Source organism: Macaca mulatta, chromosome 12, assembly GCF_049350105.2.
Source record: "Macaca mulatta isolate MMU2019108-1 chromosome 12, T2T-MMU8v2.0, whole genome shotgun sequence".
In the NCBI taxonomy this organism is placed as follows: domain Eukaryota; kingdom Metazoa; phylum Chordata; class Mammalia; order Primates; family Cercopithecidae; genus Macaca; species Macaca mulatta.
In genome coordinates, this window is record NC_133417.1 from 129,749,467 (window position 1) to 129,766,605 (window position 17,139).

A 17,139-nucleotide genomic window follows, 5' to 3' on the forward strand; every position below is an offset into this window, starting at 1 on the left:
CCTGGAAGAACATCTTAATGAGTACCAATGAATTTTTTGTAGTAAGATGTTTGATGTCAACCTTTTATTATGGGAATATTTTACATCCCACACAAAGAAGGCACTGGTACTTGGAAACTTAAGACAATTGCTAGAATCATTAAGATTAAGGTGAAGAATTTGTACAGTGCCTTCCACGATTTCAAAGAGGTCGTGACAGACACTTGTCCTCCTGACAATATCAAATGCAGTTTCTTCCCAGTTGTTTTTTCAGATCTGGTTCGAGATTAACAGCTCACGAGCAGATGTTCTAGAGTATCTCTGTTGTCTCTGATTCCAGCAGCAAGATTCAAGGGGGTCAGGAGGCCTTTTGTTTGGTCACTGGTAACTGATCTACACCATGCTGAAGAAATAAAGAAGCCACTCTGGTATTATTCCACTTATAAGCACCTTGCAGGAGTATCTAGCTATCCACAGTCACTGCAAAAACATCTGCCCCTTGCGCAATCAGCTCACAGACAATGTCTAAGTGTCCACCTTAGGCTGCTCGATGAAGGGGGTGATATACTCATCTTCATCCCTAGTGTTCACACGAGTGGTCTTTTCACAAAGTAGTCTCCACACTGGGTAAATCAATTATTTTCAGCAGCCCAAAAAAGATATTTGCTTGGATCTTTTTCTGTTTTTTTCTTGCATATCACTCTTGTTTTTTTCATCTTGCTCCTCTTCCTCATCAAAACTGCTATCTCAGAGCCTCTGAGTACTAGTGGGAATAAGGTATCCACATATTTCCAACAATGCAAATTGGCTGAAGTGTTCAGAAAGTTCAAGGAATTCTCTGGGTCTGGTTTTCCATCATCATTTACTTTCTCTTTTTCCATTTTCACTACTGCTCTAAATAAAAGGCATTTCAAATGCCAGCATATAAACAATCTTTCTAGAGATAAATTATGCCTGCTTTACTTTATTCATCAAGATCCTATAGAGGGGGAAATTGCTGCATGCCAGGATAAATGTTCCTTTTGAACATGAGGTAATAAATGGAATACATTCATCCTCAATTATGGATATTAATGTTCGAATTCATTTTAATTTTGAACACTTATTTGTACATAGTAATACAAAGTCTGATTTTGATTTACCTTCTGAATATCTCAAAAGCGTGTCTTGGTGCTGGTGGGATGTTGCACTTTGGTGTGGCTGACTGAGTGGGCCAATATCCTGTCGTGAGCACCCGGACTGTAAGATCAACACCACCTAAAGATACCTATGTAAAACAGAAAGAGATAGTCCCCTCAAAATTAACTAGGATTTGCTTTCTGTTCTGTTAAGACATTGTGTTAGATTTACTGAAGCAGTTAGTTAGCTCCATGTCTAATATCTAACAAAAAACCATTTTCTTTTTTTTTTTTTTTTTTTTGAGACGGAGTCTCGCTCGTTGCCCAGGCTACAGTGCAATGGCACGATCTCGGCTCACTACAACCTCTGCCTCCCAGGTTCAAGCGATTCTCCTGCCTCCCGAGTAGCTGGGATTACAGGCATGCCCACCACACCTGGCTAATTTTGTATTTTTAATAGAGACAGGGTTTCTCCATGTTGGTCAGGCTGGTCTCGAACTCCTGACCTCAGGTGATCTGCCCGCCTCGGCCTCCCAAAGTGCTGGGAATACAGGCATGAGCCATCACGCCCGGCAAAAAAACAGATTTTCTTAAATGTCAGACCCACCCAGTGTTTCCCGAATTTTAACTGCTATGGCAAATAGTTATAATTATTGCTTATGATGTTAATTTAAAAACACTGACCAAAGAATAGTTTTTGGCACATGAATCAAGTCTTACTGTTATCACTGAGAACAGAAAAGTTTGGGCCTTTTCAAATAAAAAGTCAAGGGGGTCAATTATATCATTTTAGAGAAAATTCTAGCATAATATCCTTCATCTCAGTTTTAAAATATTTTTGCCATCTTAACACATATTTCTAATATTCCAGCAACTATTTCAACTAAAGTAACTAAAACTTTTGTGTTTTAACATGTAGCTCACATTCCAACAACCTCTGCATAGGACCCTATAGACCCAGTGCTACAAAGCAGGTGCTCTACAAATATCTGTACAATGAATAACTACTTCTAAGCTAGTATCACTGTCACAATTATTTTCTTCTTTTAAACAAATTTTTAAGTAAACAACGAAGCACAACAAAAACTCTTAAAGATTAAATATTATCTTTATTATTGATACTCAATGTGTTATAAATCATCATTTCATTTTTATCTTGCCTCAATGATTTAGTAATATAAATTTTTAAGGGCAGGAATCAGAGTTTATGAATATCAAGAAGCATTCTACACTCATATTTCTTCACAAGTATCCACTAAATTATTACTTTAAGGAAACTGGAAATAAAAAACTTAGATGACGCAGAGAAGAGAGGATCATAGAAGAGACTCTTACATGGTATACTGGGGGAAGTGGAGAACTGTTTATACATTTGCAAGTTGGTTAGGGGAAGGGAGGGTAACAGTGGTCAGTCCATTCAACCCACATCAATATGCATGGGATCTACCCCAATCATCCCTATAGCTTTCAATGTGTAAGATTAGTGGAAGAAAAAAATTTAAAAACTTACTATAGCAAACAAAAAATACAAGAAAATATATCAATATATTAGATTTAACTACACATTCCTAAACAATCTAAAAAAAAAAAAAACAAAATCCAGGATAATTGCACTACTCATTTCCTGTCCACCTGAAATTTGTCACGGACTTGCATCTTTCCTCCTCTCAGCTCTTCTCAACTGTAAACACTGATATTTATAAAGCAAATCATACAACTATTTACATTAAAGTCAGAATGTTTTCACAGAAATAAATGGTTATTCTACAGAATTAGGTATTTTCACATATCTGGTTTGTGAGCCTATGAAACCAGTAGAAGTGATGATCTCATATTCAGATATCAAAGGAAAGACCCACAAATCTGTTAAACGGTTGTGACGCATTTTAATTATAGAGTGGTACTTGGTGATTTAAAAAAATTAAAAACTGTACTATTTCCTAACTTAAGATTAAGTTGAAAATCAGAGTAAAAAAATGAAACTAAATTCTGAATTTCATTAAATGCTCACAAAATGCCCATCAGACTCCAAAGCCATAGAAGTTCCAGCTCACCACCTTTGAGGAGTTATACCAAACACATTTATAATACATTAATTTCTATGTTTTTATAGTCTCAGTTCACCTGCTACGCACGCTTAGGATATAAGGCCCATTTAAGCTAAACTGACAGAGGAGAATGACAGTAGTGAGGTATAGGAAGGTCAGGTGACTATCCCAAGATGACACAATCTTGGGGTAAAGTGAAAAGAATAATACTGAAACTTAGTAAACTTGTGTAAGCCCAGTACTCTTTCCACAATTTGTAACAGATTTATATTATCTTTATTAACAACAGAATAATTCTCTTTATTAAATTGTCAGTGTATTCCTTCAAGTGGGAAGAAGAAACTAAATTTTAAAAGAATAAAAAATTTTAACATGAACATAGAAAAAGAGGTAATGTGAAGGAAAATAATTTAAGTACAGACAAAACACATGTTGTCACTAATGACATTTAAAGAAACAACTGTCATCTGCTAAGTGGATGAAAACGCCCATTACAAAAGACTTTACATGAATATCTAAGTAGATATTAATGCAGAATCTTACACCAGTTGCCTGTAGATGTTGCCTGAATTCATCCATCGTTGTGTTTGAGATGCTCATATCCCTAAACATTCCTTCCAGTTTTGACGTGAACTGACATCCACATTCAGTCTGTGGAGGAAAAACACAAATTTACACAAATAAATGGTAGATTTTTCTGTGAGGAAGTATTGAAAGAAAGAAACTATTTCATGTTATTGCTATCCCTGATAATCTTCTTGTAAATTTTTCCAGTAGTTGCTCTATGCCTGTGGTTAGCAAACTTCAGGATTTTAAAACGCAAATTCTCAGATTCTTTCAGAGAGTCCAACTTACGCCCTGAAAGGTAGGGCCCAGAACTCTGTTTTTAACTAGCATCTCAGGTGATTCGGGTGCAAGTATTCTATGGACCACATTATGCGAAAAAGAACTACATGGCAAAAGCCTCTTTGTTTCCCTTTTACTAATCTTCCCCTCCAGGCCTCCATGAATGTATCCTGACACACCAACAGAAATTCTAGCAAACTATGAACGTCCCTGAACTTGAACAAATGTTAGTGTAGTCTGTGTTCTTCTCTAAAAGAATCTACCTTTATTTCTAGAAATAAACACTTAATAATCAACCAAATAATTTCTAATCACATGTTGTCAGTACACAACCATGATAAACATCAGTTAGGTGCACTCTATTCCATCTAAAACATACCTTACCTTTAACTTAGATATCATGTTTTTTTCAGAGTCATCAGAAACACTTTTATTTGTGAGAAGTCTCCTTGCCAAGTGTTGTTTATAATAACGTTCAAATACATCTTTTTCTTGCATAAACCTAAAAAGGACCATTGCTTTATCCAATATTGTTTCTACTTCCTGCTCTGTTAGCTGCAAAATGAAGATGATTTAACAATTACACAATGTTAGTTCTACAAAAGTAGTACTACAGTTCACTTACAGCTTAAAAACAATATTGTTTGAAAACACAGGTATCTGATTGACATACATCAGAAAAAGGGACATGGTTTGATGAGGGTCTCCTACTTCACATAGTAGCATCATTCTTACATTCTCATTTAGTGCATCATGAATGAGGGGTTGGAGTGAATTCTATTCCATAGAGGGCTACCACTGAATTGGAGGCATAAGGTAATATAGCGCTGGGTTAAGGGATGACTGAGAACAGATGAAATGAAATTTTAGTCACAGAGATTATTTTATGAAGGCTTTGCATATGCAGGCAAAAACTTACACAGCCAAAAGATGGAATTTTTCATTTAAGCTCACAGCCTAAATTGTGCAAACACAAGGCAATAATTTGTTATAATCCAAACAGTAAAAAGGCCATTGCCCTTACTTTATTTTTTTATTTCTATTTTGTTTTTTTTTTTTTTTTTGAGATGGGAGTTTCACGCCTGTTGCCCAGGCTGGAGTGCAATGGCACCATCTTGGCTCACTGCAAACTCTGCCTCCCGGGTTCAAGCTATTCTCCTGCCTCAGTCTCCTGAGTAGCTGGGATTACAGGCATGCACCACTACGCCCAGCTAATTTTGTATTTTTAGTAGAGACAGGGTTTCTCCATGTTGGTCAGGCTCGTCTCGAACTCCCGACGTCAGGTGATCCGCCTGCCTCGGCCTCCCAAAGTGCTGGGATTACAAGCGTGAATCACTGGGCCCGGCTGCCCTTACTTTTAATAAGGGCAAAAGGATTCTGTGACAGGTTGTATTAATATATTTAGAAAAATGGAAGACTAAATGAATGAGTAAATTAATAGACTTTTCTATTCTGTGCATCCTTAGTGATTCTGTTTCCTTATTGCAGCTACTGCCTGTAAAACCTGTGACAACATGTTGCTTTTCCCTTTGGTGTCACAAATTCCAACACGAAGTCAGGAGAGACCAATTCAGATGTGAGCAAAACATGCTTCAGTTAATTTTCCATGCTGTCGTGAGCTCCCCAGGTTCCAGAGATATCATATATCATAAAGTCTTGAAATTAAGCTACACTAACTATTTTCTAAGATGTACTCTATCTATGCCTTAACATTCTTGGCATCCAATTACTGTTTGACACACAACCTCCAGAACCAGATGAGAGCAAACAACACTCTGTACTACTAGAAAGTTTTCTAGTTCTTTATTTTCAACATGCCTAACTCTCAGTCACAAAAATGACTGTTTAAAACCAACTACAGCTGTGTAGTTGTTCAGGGTTTTTTTTTTTTTGAGACGGAGTTTCACTATTGTTGTCTAGGCTGGAGTGCAATGGCGCCATCTCGGCTCATTGCAGCCTCAGCCTCCCGAGTACCTGGGATTACAGGCATGCCCAGCTAATTTTGTATTTTTAGTAGAGACGGGGTTTCACCAAGTTGGTCAGGCTGGTCTCGAACTCCCAAACTCAGGTGATCTGCCCACCTTGGCCTCACAAAGTGCTGGGATTACAGGCATGAGCCACCACACCTGGACGGCTGTTCAGTTTTTTTGAGACAAGGTCTTGCTCTGTTGCCCAGGGTGGAGTGCAGTCGTGCGATCATACCTCACTGCAGCCTTGAATTCTTGAGCTCAAGTGATCCTCTGTCTCAGCCTCTGAGACAACAGGTGTATACCACTATGTGCCACTAATTTTTTTCTTTTTTGTAGAGATGGAGTCTCACTATGTTAACAAGGCTAATTTCAAACTCCTGGCCTCAAGATAGCCTCCTGTCTTGGCCTCCCCAAATGCTGGGATTACAGGCATGAGCCACCAAGCCCATCCAGTTGCTTGTTTTTGAAGCCAATTACACATTAAGTGAAATGTCTAACTACTTTTGAGCATGTCAAGTATTTCAAACTATTTTTTAATACACCATGGCACACATTTAAGCACAGCAATGGGTCATGCTTAATTTTTATCTGTGAAATGTCCTAATTTTACATATAATTTTGTATCTTTAAATAAAATTAAATATTATTTTCAAATGCATTACTACTTACCCCTTTGACTCCCTTTTTCAGCTTATCATCAATAAATAATGAGAGGTATTCAGGAGACCTGGAGTTGAGGTTGAGAAAATACTCAAAGTCACCCGCAATAGTTTGTTTAAAGAGCCGGTCATTGTTGAATGATTCCAGGAGGAAGCGATCGAACCTACTCTTCAGATCCAATAAACCCTTAGAAATAAAAACAAAATTTAGGACACATTATAATAATTTTTCCATAAATAATACACGTATGACCATGTATGTTTATCTTAACTTTGCTGGTAATAAACATGTATATTCATTTTTAAACTTAGAGCTTTGATATTATTTAAGCCTATATCTAAGCCTCTATTAAAAATGTCAATGAGAGAGGTATTATAACTTCCATATATGTATTAACACAATGCAAACGAACCAAAGAACCTCCTCACTGCTTCTCATTCTCCTGTCTTCATGGAATGGGTTAGCCAGGGAAAAAATTAGCTTAAAAAATGTACCAAAAAAGCTGATTATATTAAAACACAAAAACACGGCATATAATTTATTCACAGTACTGCTTGAAAACAAAACGTTTTCAAACAAAAAATAAACAGTTGTTTATTCCAATATACTACAGTATAGAAACACTAAGGCATACCAAAGAACCTCACATTCGCTATTGAGACTATTTAAACAAGATCTTCATCAGAGAAGTTAAATGAAAAGTAGCAGTTGAATTTTAGCTCCCTGATGTAAATATGCGCACCTTGCAAAATCCTAAAATACTTAGGATAATTACAACTATTAATTTACGACTGGGACAATTAAGTTGAAAATACGTTTTAGCACTTGTCAAATTGCCTTTATTATAAATGTAGAGCATCTTCTGGGTTTACTTACCTGGATATAGTCAACGGGATTCTTTCCTTCTCCTTCTTCAGAAACAAGAGCTTTACCTTGCTCCCTCAAATAGGAACTCATACACTCACACATTGTTTTCAAACCATTTGGCACACGACTAAATAACTTGTACATGCAACCAAGATCTACAAATCAGAAAACACAAATTCGCTACATTAAAGAAAAAAACACGAATCTGTGTTCACGCTATAATACTTAGAGAAGCTTATTTCTCCATTACCCCCATTTACTGACCGCATGAATATTAAAAATATACATGTATCAAAATGAAAACAAGAAAAAGTAGGCTAGTTAATGGTTATTACTGTAATTTATAAAACACAACTTTTAGACGAGATGCTTTGAAAGTATCAATTAAATGTCCTAGCAAATTTAAATTTACATGGAAGAAGAGATGCCAAAACCCGTAACAAACAATGTCACAAAAACATGGCAACTGCAGTTTTGAGTTCATAAATACTTTATCCTACATAACTCTAATGCAGACCTAATGACACTACAAAACATCTACAAAAAGGGTCACTAAGTAAGATATAATTGATAGTCCCTGTAATGAGGAAGAAATTTTAAAACCAATTTAAGTCTTGTGGGTATTTTCAAAGGTTTAACTGATAATCATGAAAACAAATCAAATGAACTATACTAAGATTTACTTCATTACACCTCAGGTAAAGTTTTTATGAAATGTATAATATAAACACCACTTCTTAAATATTCTTCAGAGCAATCCCTAATGTTTCCCAGGTGGCATCCTAAGCCAGTATCTGTACTTCAAAATTTGGTCCCTCTCACTACACTTTTTAAATTTAGAATGAAAACTCTGGATCCTATCCATTTTTCAATATCATTTTTCACAAGACTAAAATATAGATTTTAAAATACAGTTTTCCCATATGTCTAGTGTTTCTTTATAATAACAACTTACTGGAAGAACACAGTGTCAGAACTTTACAATGATAATTTTAAAAGTTTTACAATCAATAACTTTTTAAAATGGAGTTAGAGTTTCTAGATCAGAGGCTGACCAATGTTTTTTCTGTAAAGCATCAGATAATAAATATTTCTAAATGTGAGCCATAGATCTCTGACTTAACTACTCTACTCTGACACTATAGCAAGAAAGGAGCCACAGACAATACATAAATTAATGAGTGTGACTATGTTTCAAATAAAATTTTATGGGTATTGAAAATTTATATAAATTTTCATGTGTAATTAAATACTAGATTTTTTTTTTAAAAAAAAAAACCAAACTGGTAGTGCATCAGATTTGGTGGACAGGCCCTAATTTGCCTACCTTGGTCTACAGTTCTAAGAGTAGTTTAGAGCTTAAACTAAAGTTGTATGTATTTTAAAAATATTTCGAAGCAAGTCTGACAAAGTTTTACTAATCTTTATTTCAGTGACTTTCGGCAGCAAATTTATTAGTTTCCATTAATAATATATGCCCATAGTAACCTACACATGGCAATTTTATAGCTTCTCACATGCTTAGCATAAATTACAACCAAGTTTCCCATGTTTAAAACAGGTATTACAAATGCAACAACAATGTATGGACACATACTACAGTAAACGTGGCACACCAAATACCTCTAACAAAATGTCTATTTCATTCCTTTGTTGTAAGTGTGGCTTAGATATTACACGTTGTGTATTTAGTTGACATAAATTACTACAATTTCATTGTATTTAAATGTCAGGGTAAAGAGAATGTAAAAGAGTAAATGGTAATCTGGCATTCAAAAATTAAATATCATTATTTCTATATACACTTAATAAAATAGTTAAGATACCAGCTGGGCACGGTGGCTCACGCCTGTAATCCCAGCATTTTGGGAGGCCGAGACGGGTGGATATGAAGTCAGGAGATGGAGAGCATCCTGGCTAACACGGTGAAACCCCATCTCTACTAAAAATACAAAAAATTAGCCGGGCGTGGTGGCAGGCGCTTGCAGTACCAGCTACTCGGGAGGCTGAGGCAGGAAAATGGCATGAACCCGGGAGGCAGAGCTTGCAATGAGCTGAGATCGCGCCACTGCAGTCCAGCCTGGGTGACAGAGCAAGACTCCATCTCAAAAAAAAAGATACCATTTGAACTTAATTTCATAACGCTATCTGCATCTAATAACAATCCAATTTATCCTCCATTCACAGTGAGAAAACTGTTTTTCGTTTTCTGATTTATGAGAATTTGGCTTCATAATGGTGAAGTTGCCTCTGATATGTTCTCAACAAGAGCAACTTTTTTCCAAGAGCGGGGTCTACCACAATTAAGATCTTTTGCCACTAGGTTTCTAGTGGAAGCTCAGAAAAATTAAAGACAACAGTTCCCCCTTTTTTTCTTAAGACAGCATCTCCCTCTGCAACCCAGGCTGGAGTGCAGTGGCATGATCTTGGCTCACTGCAGCCTTGACCTCCCTGGCCGGATTCAAATGATCCTCTCACCTCAGCCTCCCAAGTGTCTGGAACTATAGGCATGTGCCATCACGCCCAGCTAATTTTTGTGTTTTTCATAGAGACAGGGTATCACCAATTTGAACTCCTGAGCTCAAGCGATCCACCCACTTCAGCCTCCCAAAAGTACTGAGATTACAGGCGTTTGCCACACTGCCCGGACAAAAACAGGATTTTAAAATTTAATTTAGAATCACAGATAGCTACTGTGTTGTTGGAAACCTAAGGTACTAAATAAAGGAGAACTCTGGTGAGTACTATTATGATATTCCTTCATTCACGTTAAGTGCCTGCAATGATAGGCACACCTGACACCTTTTACATATATCTCCACACAAGTTACAGAGATGCTGTAATTCAGGTATGCCCAACAACCTCTCCATCAAACATTTCCTAGCCCCTCATCTCCAGCCCATTTAATCATCCCTCCCTACATGCCCCTAAGGTAGGTAAGAAAGCATTCACTCAATACCTAAACAGTACATTACATAATTTATCGATACTCATTTTGTTTAAGCAGGGCAAATGCTTTGCATGAAGTCCTAGTCTACCAGAGACCATTTAGAGAAGGGTCATCAAATTAGAACCCGTGGGGCAAATAAGCCTGCCACCTATTTATGTACATACAGCTCATGAACTAAGGATGGTTTTCACATTTTTAATCGCTGAGGAAAAACTGTAAAGGATACTATTTAGTGACGCATAAAAATTATATGAAATTTAAGTTTCAGGGCCCATAAATAAAGTCTTATAGAAACACAGGCTTATTCATTTGTTATTGTCTATGACTATTTTCTCACTATGACTGCATGGCTCACAAGCCATTTTATTCAACAAGAACAAAAAAGGCTTGCCAACCCCAGACTTAGACCTTAATTTTAGCAAACACGGCAAACATACTAGATGACTTGTTTTTTTTTTTTTTTTTTTTTTTTGCTTTTACAAAAAAAGGTTTAACAGAATAGTCTTTTAAAAAGGAAGTCTCTCTAGTTTTTTTTTTTTTTTTTAAATTATGTATCACTTTTCAGGGATTTATCATATATACAAAAATTTAACAATTTTAAAACACAAGGTAAGGATTCCACTAGAGAGAAACGTGGCTCAACTTCCCACCAGCTTTCTTTTTCCCTTCTCTTGTATCCTCCTGCTCTTCATAATTCTCTGTTAAAAAACTTTTTTTCATTCCCTACATAGCTCATGACCCCAAGAGGCAATATGTATTTCTTTTACTAAAAAGAAGTGGATAAAATATCGCTCAGATTTCATCTACGAAGCAGGAGAACAAGGGACCATGTTTTTTTATTTTCTAATACCATATCACTGATAAAGGCAAAGTTTTAAATCAAAGCATCAGAAACTAAGAATAGAAGATATGGTTATTGTTCTTTTAACTTGTAATTTCTTCTAGGATACTTGTCACAATTTTTTTTTTACCCCAGGGAAATAAAGATAAATAGCTACAAAAAATAAATGTTAGTTATCTCAATAGTGTTTTCTACTTTTATGCACTCCTCCTTCCTCCTTTTCCATTCTGTAACTTCAGTGTTCCCCAAACCAATCTAATTTATCTAAGTGTATCAATATGGAAGACATAAATATTTTTGCATTTTTGGCACCCTATCACAACTAAATCCCAAAGGAAAGTCTACAAAAATCTAAGGTGGAAATTTAAGATTTTAAGAGAATCACAAAACCCCAAGAGTATGTAGGAATAAAGACAGCCCACATCCTTTGGTATACGACAAGTACAGGAATGAATGAGGAGCTCATTGGGCTCACCTACTGTTACACTTTTTATCTTCTGGATTAAGAAAAACATAAAATGAGACTTAAAGACAGGAAATGCTCAATTCATTAGAAATATCTAAAATCTTCATTGGTAAGACAGTATCAAGCTTGGAAATCCCACCCAGGTTAACAGCGGAGACAAATTAACAATATACACAACTTCTTGAAAACTGATACCTGCTTTAAATGTAGGAAAGTTTTAAAAATATCGATAAGGCAGAATAAGGATTTAATTATTTTTCAATCGGTAACACTTACCTTCTGTCTTTCCATTTTTCAACATATGTACTAGCCCAGAATTCTCCATTTCTACTATAGTCTTCATGTGCTTGGAAATGAGTTCCCTCTCAACTACCTTCACAATTGGTTCTTCCGTTGATTTGTCAAGGCAGTGCATCACTCGTTCTATCTCTTCATTAATTCTAGCTTCTACTTTCTTTATATATACTGAAGCACTATTTTCTGCTAAAAATTTCTGGCTTTCCATCTGCAATTTAAAAATGTAATTTTTTTAATATAGAAGAAAAAGGTGTTTTTGCTCTTAGCTGGGGTTTCTATAGTGTTTATAATAAATCAACCTAAGTAAAATAAGTACTAATAGGATTTTGTGTAATCTCTCATTACAAAGATTGATATAGTCTGAATTATATCCTTTAAAGCCTTTGGTGTTTACATAATACTAAATTAAAACATTTCCTGTAAACAATGTTTTTCAAACTGTGCCAATGCACTCCAAAAAATAGCCAAAAAAGTAAATATATATGCCAGCGAGGGTCAAAAATATAGAAGCATCTGACTCCAAGATAGAGTGGGATGTTCTTTTTAGATTTGTCTGAATGCAAAATTATAACCAGAAAGATTCATCATGTTTATCATACGCTTTGCTGGCATACTGCTGGTTACTAAAGTCTTCCTGCCATCCCACTCCCAGTCTCAACGGAGTAAACATATACACTAACGTTTGAGAAAAAGAGTTTTTAAATAACTAATAATCTTTTTATTTATTTATTTATTTATTTTGAGGTGGAGGAGTCTTGCTCTGCCACCCAGGCTTGAGTGCAGTGGCGCGATCTCAGCTCACTGCAAGCTCCGCCTCGGCATTCTTCGGCCTTAGCCTCCCGAGTAGCTGGGACTACAGGTGCCTGCCACCACGCCCCGCTAATTTTTTGTATTTTTAGTAGAGATGGGGTTTCACCGTGTTAGCCAGGATGGTCTTGATCTCCTGACATTGTGATCTGCCCGCCTCGGCCTCCCAAAGTGCTGGGGTTACAGGCGTGAGCCACCGCGCCCGGCCAACATTTTAGCTTCTTACTAATACATCTGTTTTGGCAACACTACAAAATTCCTACTGTTATGGAATGTTATGTTATGCTACGTTATGTTATGCTCAGATAGTTATGGTATTCAGGAAAAATGCCTGGTTACAGTTACCTTACAAATACTATCTTATGCTTACTGGTACTCAGTTATTATTATCATCATTTCATTACAAATTAGTACCAGTTTAGCTTTACTTTTAGCAATTTAGTTGGTTTGGACCACTGTTGCAAATTTCTATCAATAGTACTCACTGGCCTGTAACCTTTTAATCAACAACCTTTAAGGCAAATATGCACTACAGAATCATTCATATCCTTATGTGTGCTTTACTAGTAATTTAAGTGACTAAAAGCCTGCAGATGAGACTTTGTTGGTGATGTACTGCTGTGAATTTATGGTACTTAAATAATTCATAATATTAGATACAGTAAAATGTTAAGGATATTTCTAAGTTTACAGTTTTATAACATACAGTTGACCCTTGAACAACACAAGTTTGAACTGCACAGGTCCATGAAGTGGATTTTCTTCCTCCCCTGACACCTCTGAGACAGCAAGACCAAGCCTATCGTCTTACTATTCCTCAGCCTACTCAATGTGAAGACGAGGATGAAGACCTTGATGATCCACTTCCACTTAGTGAACAGTAAATTATAGTTTATCTTCTGTATAATGGTCTTAATAACACTTCCTTTTCTCTAGCTTACTTTTTTGTAAGAATCCAATATGCAATACATATATAAAATATATGCTAATCAACTGTTTATGTTATGTGTAAGGTTTTCATTCAACAGCACACTATTAGTTAAGTTTTTGGGGAGTCAAAAGTGTTATGTGGACTTTCAACCACACAGCAGGGTCAGCGTCCTTATGCCCCACACTGTTCAAGGATTATCTCTGTAATTTTAAAAACCATGTGTGTAAGTTCAAGCTCTCCAATTTGTTATCGATGAGTTGCTTAAGTGGAATGGTCAGAATGTGAGGTAGGTGTGCTGATGGGCATTTTTTGCATACGCCCCTCCCTCAATGGGCCGCAGTCAAAAAAGGTCAAAATAGTTCAATTAGTAACTAAATAACATTAAGAACATCTTAAAAGATTATTAACATTTTCACAGATTACCTGAAAAAATTCTGCAGACATTTCCAAAAAAGGAGCCTCAAAATCTTCTTCATAGACTGATCTTCCTTCGAGACCTAAAATCATTAACATCTGGCAAGCATTTCTTATTGCGCCTCTGTTGAAAAAAGTTGTATCACTTGATAATTAAATTACATTAAAAATTCACACAAAAATTACAAAAGTAGTAGGTAAAAGTATCTTCAGGACATTTAACTTCTATTGAAGTGACCAATCTCCCACAGGCCACTCATGTAAAACAAAAGGATTTAGCCTAATTTTAAGTTGGAAAGCATATCTTGACTCCACGGCTATTTATCTCAAGGTGTTCTTACTCTGTTACAACAAAATTTTTAAAGAAAATTAAAATGTCTAAATATTTCTATGTATTTGAAAACATAAGAGAGGTTGTTCATCCAGAAGGAAGGAGGGAGACAGGCATATTAAGCTGTACTGCCAGACATGGGTCCAATATATAGCTACTCCTGGGCAATATAACTTTTTGCACTAAATGGATTTTGGACAATCCTGATCAAGCACCAAAGCTGAAATAAAAAGAACTTTACACGTTTTCATCTAACAGCTCTTCTGAAAACAGATAAAGAGAGAAAAAAAATCTTGTATTTCAAGCCATTCTAGCTGCAGCATCACCAAAATGACACTGCCATCATTGTTATGAAGGGGGAGGAACTCTGATTTAAAGGGGGCACAGCAGTTCTTAGTCATTTTAGGCTATGTTCGACAGTTTTCTTCAAAAATGTTAGGAATGATGGACAGACAAAAGCCCTTAAAGAAAAAGATCAATAAAAAAAAATAAAAGTTATTATACAGAAAAAAAGAAACAAAATGCTGGCATGAAAAATAAATGAAAAGCCAAAAGTGATGACTAGCTGAAAAGCATATTAAATAAAAGTTTAGGATAGTCTCTTCTAAAAATATAAAAGATGTGTGCTTTCAAATTAAATTCTAGGTAACTGTTAACTTAAGTTTCTGAGGATTCTCCCAATGTGCTGAACATTCAAACTTTTATTTATTTTAATAAAACTAAGACAGAGAATTGTTCTCAAAATATAATCACTAAAACCAAAACCACCAGAGTAAAGAGAAATTTTACCTGTCTACAACTTCTCCTTTCCGCTCTCTTGCAATCATATCCAACAGAGTTTGCCGTAGATGATCCCTAATACACCCATAACGTACAACTTGATCTCGAAAAATAATTAATCCCAAATTGTAGACATTCTCCACATTATTTTGTTGTACATATACACGGTCCTACAGTTAAAGTCATATAAATATGAGTACAATTCTTGTGAACATAATAATTATTGTGTGCTACAATAACAAATAAAGGAAATAAAACTCCAAAAGCAATCATTTTTCAGGTGAGAAACATTTCAAACGATCTTAAGTAATGTGGAACTTTCTAGCACCTCTCAAGTTATATAAAGTTAAGTTTTTACAACTGACAATGTATAAATGGTGGCCCATTTACCTTAAGAAAAAGGGGACAAAGGAAGCATCACAGTCAGAAACAAAAAAGCAAGTAAAAAAGGTAAACAGGCAGCACACTTTCTCCCCAAAGCCACAGCATATTCAAACAAGGTTCATTCTTAAATACTGTACTTGAAGAACATACTCTTGGAAGTAAAATTGAGAGCTGAATAAAGTACGGATTTATACAACTTAGACTGTTACTGATAAATATTGAAAGGCTCTAATGCATATAATAGAGCAGCATTAAGTATTACATAATTAAAACACCTCTACTTACTTGCACTTCAAACAGATTATACTTTCAAGTTCTTACCAACATGATTATAGATATCTCAGTTAATAGAGCACAGATAACCCAGAAGTGTTGGTTATAAAAGTTCGGTCTTGTGCATTCCCTGAAAATCCATATTGATAGCAAAACATACCGAAATAAAACTACTGTTTAATTCCCTTCTCATCTCAACAAGGATCTCTCTGGGCTTTCGTGGGTCTGTAAGTCTTCTAAAATTATTAAGTTATTACATGTTTGTTCACGCTTAAGTACTTTGGAAAGAAAGCCCATAACTTTCACCAGATTCTTGAACATGCATCTATAGGTTATAGCTAACGATAAGGTGAACATGAAGAGAGCTCTACCATATTAACAATGTAACCCGAATATTATTAATCAGCTTTCCAAACTTCTTTTTTTTTTTTTTGAGATGGAGTCTCATTCACTCTGCTGTCTGGGCTGGAGTGTAATGGTGCCATCTTGGCTCACTGCAACCTCTTCCTCCCGGGTTCAAGCAATTCTCCTGCCTCAGCCTTCTGAGTAGTTGACATTACAGACATATACCACCATGCCTGGCTAATTTATTTTTTTGTGGAGTCGGGGTTTCACCAGTTGGCCAGGCAGGTCTTGAGAGTCCTGACCTCAAGTGATCTGCCCACCTTGGCCTCCCAAAGTGCTGGGATTACAGGCGTGAGCCACCATGCCCGGCCCCAAACAATTTTAATTAAATTCTCTACATGCAGTCCTTGCTTCCTATGACATCATTCCTCCAACCTTCTCCTTTCGTTCATCTTGTATGATGGTATACACCTAATAACAAGGAAAGCTATTTTTTATATTATCTTCTTTAGTGCTCACATTTCTACATTCTATATAATCTCAGCACGAGCTCACAGTTTTCAAATCTTAACATCAGTTTTCATGAGTTCAAAATTTTCATTGATGACTTCGAAGTTTTTGGACTTCACACTTCCATCCTCCAGATCTTAAATTCAAAGTTTCCCTCTGACCACATCCCTCTTTTTTTTTTTTTTTTTCCGGATACGGGGTCTCGCTCTGCCACCAGGCTGGAGTGCAGTGGTGCGACCTTGGCTCACTGCGACCTCCACCTCCTGTTTTAAGCAATCCTCCTGCCTGAGCCTCCTGAGTACGTAGGACTACAGGTGCCTGC

The 17,139-nt window shown here is 36.1% G+C and overlaps 1 protein-coding gene across 3 annotated transcripts in view; it reads right to left on the reverse strand.

The window, feature by feature from the left end:
• Positions 1-17,139, reverse strand: part of CUL3 (cullin 3) — a 112,672-nt gene that overhangs the window by 26,057 nt on the left and 69,476 nt on the right. For all 3 annotated transcript variants that reach the window (NM_001266652.1, XM_077956456.1, XM_015111032.3), the window contains 8 exon segments: positions 1,122-1,246; positions 3,689-3,796; positions 4,376-4,546; positions 6,631-6,807; positions 7,498-7,643; positions 12,022-12,250; positions 14,204-14,318; positions 15,315-15,475. In NM_001266652.1, coding sequence (NP_001253581.1) covers positions 1,122-1,246; positions 3,689-3,796; positions 4,376-4,546; positions 6,631-6,807; positions 7,498-7,643; positions 12,022-12,250; positions 14,204-14,318; positions 15,315-15,475 — 1,232 coding nt within the window.